This window comes from Spinacia oleracea, chromosome 5 (assembly GCF_020520425.1).
Source record: "Spinacia oleracea cultivar Varoflay chromosome 5, BTI_SOV_V1, whole genome shotgun sequence".
NCBI classification, from domain to species: Eukaryota; Viridiplantae; Streptophyta; class Magnoliopsida; order Caryophyllales; family Amaranthaceae; genus Spinacia; species Spinacia oleracea.
In genome coordinates this window covers 11,398,892-11,404,868 of record NC_079491.1, presented here as the reverse complement: position 1 = coordinate 11,404,868, position 5,977 = coordinate 11,398,892, and the positions used below count along the sequence as shown (strand labels likewise).

General features: G+C 34.1%; 1 protein-coding gene across 1 annotated transcript; it reads left to right on the top strand.

Annotated features, from left to right (window-relative positions):
- The first annotated feature begins 3,404 nt into the window (after positions 1-3,404).
- LOC110798809 (uncharacterized protein At5g01610) lies at positions 3,405-5,357 on the top strand. Its single transcript, XM_022004006.2, has 2 exons — positions 3,405-3,735; positions 4,680-5,357. The coding sequence occupies exons 1-2, from the start codon at positions 3,634-3,636 to the stop codon at positions 5,112-5,114; spliced, it is 537 nt and encodes a 178-aa protein (XP_021859698.1). The 5' UTR covers positions 3,405-3,633; the 3' UTR covers positions 5,115-5,357.
- Positions 5,358-5,977: the final 620 nt, after the last annotated feature.

The following is a 5,977-nucleotide window of genomic DNA, read 5'->3' as shown; positions in this document are numbered from 1 at the left end:
GAAATCGTCAAAAGGCAAATTATGAATACTCCGGAAACGATGATATTGCCGGAAACGGAAATATGTATCGTATAGGAAATATAAATATTATCCAAGTCGTAGATGTTGCCGGAAACGGAAACATGGTACGTATCGGAAAATATTATCGGAAATGGAAACATGGTACGTATCGGAAAATATTATCGAAAATGGAAATATTGCCGGAATCGGAAATATTGCCGGAAACGGAAATATTATCGGAATCGGAAATACATTCCGGAAACGGAAATATTAAATATTTGTTCGAAACGGAAATTAATTCCGGAATCGGAAATATTAAATACTATTCGAATCGGAAATGAATTCCGGAATCGGAAAACGAAACGGAAGCGCGACGTACGAAATAAGCATCGGACGAGCTTGCTAGACGCAAGGGCCCAGCACGAAGCCAGGCATGCGCCTAGCGAAGCCCGCGCAAAGCGAGCAGCAACAAAGCAGCAGCCCGCGCCGAGCAAGGCAGGCCCAGCCAAGCGCAAGGCAAGGCCAGGCCCAGCCAAGGCAAGGCAGCAGGCTGACAGCGCCCTCGCATGGGCCGCACGCGCACAGCGCCCTTCGTGGGCTGCTTGTGCGTGTGTGTTGTTGTGTTCGTGCATGCCTCGAATCCTTAGACGCTTAGGATTTTTCCGGTTAGATTGTTTTCCTAAATCCACTTGAGTTAGTCGTTTAATTAAACACTAAAATACAAAGGATTAATTTAAGTAGAAGTCTAATTGAATTAGTAAATTGAATCCTAGTGGATATCTAAGTCCGATAATTCCTCTCTATAAATAGGTGATAATAATCACAATTTATAGAACATGTTCATAAGTATTCATATAGTTTTAAGATTAAACTAAGCTTAATAATTTGCCAAATAATATTAGAGGATCTCCCCCGTTATGTACAGTGGCGGAACTAGATTTTTTTGTTAGGGTGGCCACATTATATAGTAGTCAGAATTTGCCTAAAATGCCAATTTTGTGGAAAAAATGTTTTATTAAACAGTGCATTGATTTTTTTTTTTTTTTTTTTTGAGGGAAACAGTGCATTGATTTTGTAAAAGAAATTACAACTTTTTAAAACATAAAAAAAAAGTAAGAAAAAGGGTAAAATCTATATAGAGGGAGAGAAAAATAGGAAAATACGTCGAATAGAACGAAGCCTGATTCGAAAAAGGTAAGGTGTGTCATAGTTGTCCCAAATGTTGCCTTCTACCAAATAATTATTTTAAGAAGTCAATTAAGTTTTAGACATTGAGAGTGAATGTTTAATATTAATTGTAGCGTAGTGATACTTCCTCCATATTTTACATGAGGAGAGTAATTAAAGATCCCGTCCTCGATCAGATCTTGTATAATATTTATTTTACTGTGCAATGATGAGGCGAAGATACGTAGAATTATCCAGACCACAAGCAAGTGATAATTTAAACGAGTCCAATTGACTCGATCCTATGACACTACATATAAATATAGTAGTGTAGTCATCAAATTTGTGTCTCTACTAAAAGTATACTGACGATACAATCGGTTTACTTTTAAGTGGGCAACTCCAAGAAGAAACACTAATATTCCTAAAGAAAAAATTCTAATTCCAAACATCCAATACCAAGCCTAATTCCAAGCTCTCAAAATCTCATTTCCAACTCCAAACTTCAATTCCTGACTCCAATTCAAAGTTCTTAAAAGTTCAATTACCGAGTATGATTTCCGATCCTTCACATCGGTTCGAAATTCAAAATCCAGGTCCCATTTCCAAAATTTAAGTCCAAAATTATTTCCTACATTCAATGTGCTCTCACTGTTAATATTAGACCCAATATAACGATGAGTTTCGGTTATGGTATATTATTAGATATTTATTTAGGAGATACACTCCCTCCGTCCCGGAATACTCCAAACGCTTTCCTTATAAGGTTGTCCCGGATTACTTACAACGTTTCTAAAAATGGAAATTTTTATTAATATTATTATCAACGTTGTGATTAATCTTTTTCCTCCACAAAAGGATAAAATATATCTTTTGGTATGAGAATTCTAATCGTTTTTCAATTTTAGTGAACTTTTTTTTTATCTAATTTTTTTAATAAATCTGAAATTAATAAATTATAATTGATGACAGAGAAGTCTTACGTAGCGCTCCAAAATCTCTTAAAAAATCTCCCCTATATATATATATATATATATATATATATATATATATATATATATATATATATATATATATATATATATATATATTAGATTTTTTGTTGGAATTTGCCATTAATCGGACGAGAAATGGTGAAATTCAGTCAATTGTAGACTGTGCACAATCTAACTTAGCGGCACAATTAAGCTGGATGGGTCTGCACTATTTTTGCCCCTTAGAATCAAGCTTAGCGGCCCATTTGTTAGATTGGAAATTTAGAATCAATTGTTTTATTTCCTTAGAATCAAGTTTGTCCTCCTAATTTTCAATTACATACTCTGATTTATATACAATGGGTCGCCGGAAAATGGGACACCGGAAAACGTAAGGGGCTGCCGGAGAAGGGGGGGTAAAAGTTTGAAGTGAAAATTGAAGGGGGTGGGGTGGTTTTTATAAGGGTAAATCTGTACTTTTATGTAAATAACAAGGGCGATTTTAGCGTACGAGGGGCGTCAAATAGCGATACACTAAAAGTTTGACACACATCCCACTACCTATATTAAAAAAATACCCCATTACCATGCAACTACCATCTAATTAAATAATAAGTCAATTACAATGCATTAAACTTTGTGCCGGTCAAATCGTTTCGAGTCGAGATGGAGGGAGTATTATGTTATTGTATTCCTATTTTACGAGTTGTATTTTAGAGATATATTTGTTAGTATATTGGTCTCCTAAATTTTAATATTCTAGTAATATTATGTTTCCTAATACTAGGGTTAGGGTAGGAAATTGGGGTATATAAAAATAGGGATTTATATACCATTATGATTGATATGCTTGAAATCCTGAGCTTAAGCATAATTTGAGATAAACACCTAGGAGGTTGATTGATTGAATTGTTAATAACAGTTTTGATTAATAATACAAGTTGGACGCGTGGATATACCACGTTATTTATATTGTGTGTGATTTGTCTAGATTGTTATCTCGTACCATTCTTAACACTCACAAGAGTGTGCCAAAATCATTTCCTGTGTCAAATCCGATCTCACAATTTGTGTGCCAAAATCATTCCCTACGCTCGATTGCTCCAAGTCCTTGCATCATGATAAGGCTTAAATAAGTGGATATTATAAATTGAAAGACAACCAATATGTAGTAGGATGATTGTATCATGAAGTCCTGCCAAAAGAATAGAATTCATATTTTGCTCATAATTACAAAAACATCTTGAATTACACAGTTGTCAGTTTGGAGTATCTTTCTAACTAAGTTTCTGTCAATTCGGGGCATCTTGAATAAATGATACAAACTCCTTAACTATAATAATTAGCTTAAAATGTAAACTTGTATAATTGGAGAGAGAAAATGAAGCTTCATTTTCATTATAATACACTACTAGAGCTTCACAATTAGCAATTTATTCTTCATAATAGGAATTAAAGAGAGAGAAAACATATTAAAAGAAGAAGAAAGATAATGGAGAAAGCATTAACAAAAGTTGGGAGCTTGAAAGTTGGAAGCTTTTGGATTTCTAAGAAGGCCAAAGAAGAATTATCCACCATTACTGATGATCTCTCTGTATGTTACTCTACCATTCTAAATTTCTAATCTCTCAACTAGCTTAGTCGGCAATTTTATTTGGAGTGGTATTTAAGGTTTAAGATTGAATTTAATCTAATCATTGTGTATGTCATCTTTCAGCTAGCTTAGTTGATAATTTTATTTTGGGTGGTATTTAAGGTTTAAGGTTTATTATTGAATTTAATCTAATCTAGCTATGTCGTCCCTTTTGTCTTTCTATCCATCAAAAAAAAAAAAAAAAGGCATTTATATATTTTTATGTGCTTGGTCTTGGTGTGGGTGTTGTTTGTATAATGAAGTAAATCAAAGTTATGAACTTTAATGTAAGATTGAGTTTTTCTACAAGGAAAATAGTGTAAGGAATCACGTAAAAGCTAAAATGAGGTGCATAATTGTTTAGGCACCAATTCTTAAATGGACTTGGTCCACATTAAAATTATTGCGGATTATGTCTTAAAAGAAAGTCAACAACTTGTTCCTAATTTATTTTGGCATTTTACTAAAATTATTATGAAAAAAAAAATCTAATTAGTGCCATTGATACATGTTGTACTTGAATAATATGATTTTAAGTCAAAATTCGCTTTTAAAAATATAGGGTTACTATGCTTCAAAAAATGGTTACTATGTCTATGAATTTTGGTGTTTAATTAATTATAGTTAATATATGAACAATAAAGGCCACTATGAATATAAAAAGGGTGATAGAGAAAGCTATTAATTTTGGGTCCACAATAATATTATCGTGGACCAGGTCCACGTACGCAAGAATAATCCTTGTTTAGAGGCTCTAGACTCTAAAATGATATCTAGGAACGGAGGGAGTATAAATGTTATATATTTATTAATTATATTTTCACTACTTTAGTGTTTAAATTTTTTCACTTAAGTGCCTTTGAAGTTACTTCATACCTAACCAAAGAGTTTTGTTCAAAATGTAGTCTATTTCAAGTACAATTGAAGGCAAAGCAAAGTGGGTATTCAACAAATTGAAGGGCAAGACTCAAAAACCCTTGTCGGAGCTCCTTCGAGACTACAACCTTCCGGCGGGACTATTTCCTCAGAACATAATATGCTATGAGTTTGATGAATCGAGATCAAAGCTCATCGTGTATATGTCATCTCCTTGTGAAGTATGCTTTAAGGACTCGAGCATTGTAAGGTATGCCAACCGCGTCAAGGGTACGTTGTTGAAAGGGAAGCTTATAGGAATTGAAGGTATGAAGACTAAAGTGTTAGTGTGGGTTAAAGTGACTAGCATCAATGTCGAAAGCTACAAATCTGATAAAGTTTTGTTCACTGCTGGTGTTAAGAAATATAGGCCTAAAGATGCTTATGAATTGCCTCGCAATGCGGTTAATGTGGAAGAATTTTGATGAACTTTGTTAGTCTCATTTGTGTACCAAAGAAGAACATGTAACTTATTATTGTATGACAATCGATCATACTTCAAATAGAAAATATGTATAGTAGTTAGAAATGGTTGAGCATACGATCGTCAGTAGAGATAATGTAGGTATGTACTATGTATGTAGCATATTGTTAATTACTCCCTACGTTCCTTTATATTATTTCTCTTATACATTAAATGTTTATGATAATGATGATGTTTATGTTGATGTTGATTTATACATTATATTGTTTATTTGGGGAATTCCTACAACAAGTAAACTCTAAACTTTACCTAACACATTTATAAAATTACGTGCAACTAATTAACATAAACATCAGATTGTCACATGATGTGCATAAGACATTTAAATCTTATGTGTAAGTGTAGCTAGATATAGTACAACTAGTCACCTCAAATGACCGAATCTCGATTATTAGACATATACCCAAATCCCTCAAAACAGATGACTGAGTTTGGCTCTTGCAAACTTTAACACATTTAAGGTATACTCGGGTGCACCGTGCACTCTCTCATATTTTCTCCTTACATGTGCATATCATTTGAGGAGAAAATATAAGAGAGAACTACCAATGGGTTATCCTTGGACACTGGGTGCAGGTGCACCAAAGAACTTTTGTGCAAACTTGACCAAAATGAATATGGTTTCATTAGACCCGATCAAATGGCGGGCCGGCCGGGTTCTAGTCGGGCAGAGGCATAAAAAATCAGCCCGTTATGTCGGGCCGGGCCAAGATTCGGGCAAAAAATTGTGCCAAAACCCACTATGTCGGGCCTAAAATACGGACTTTTCGGGTTATTTCGGGCCGAACCAAGTTTATAACTAAA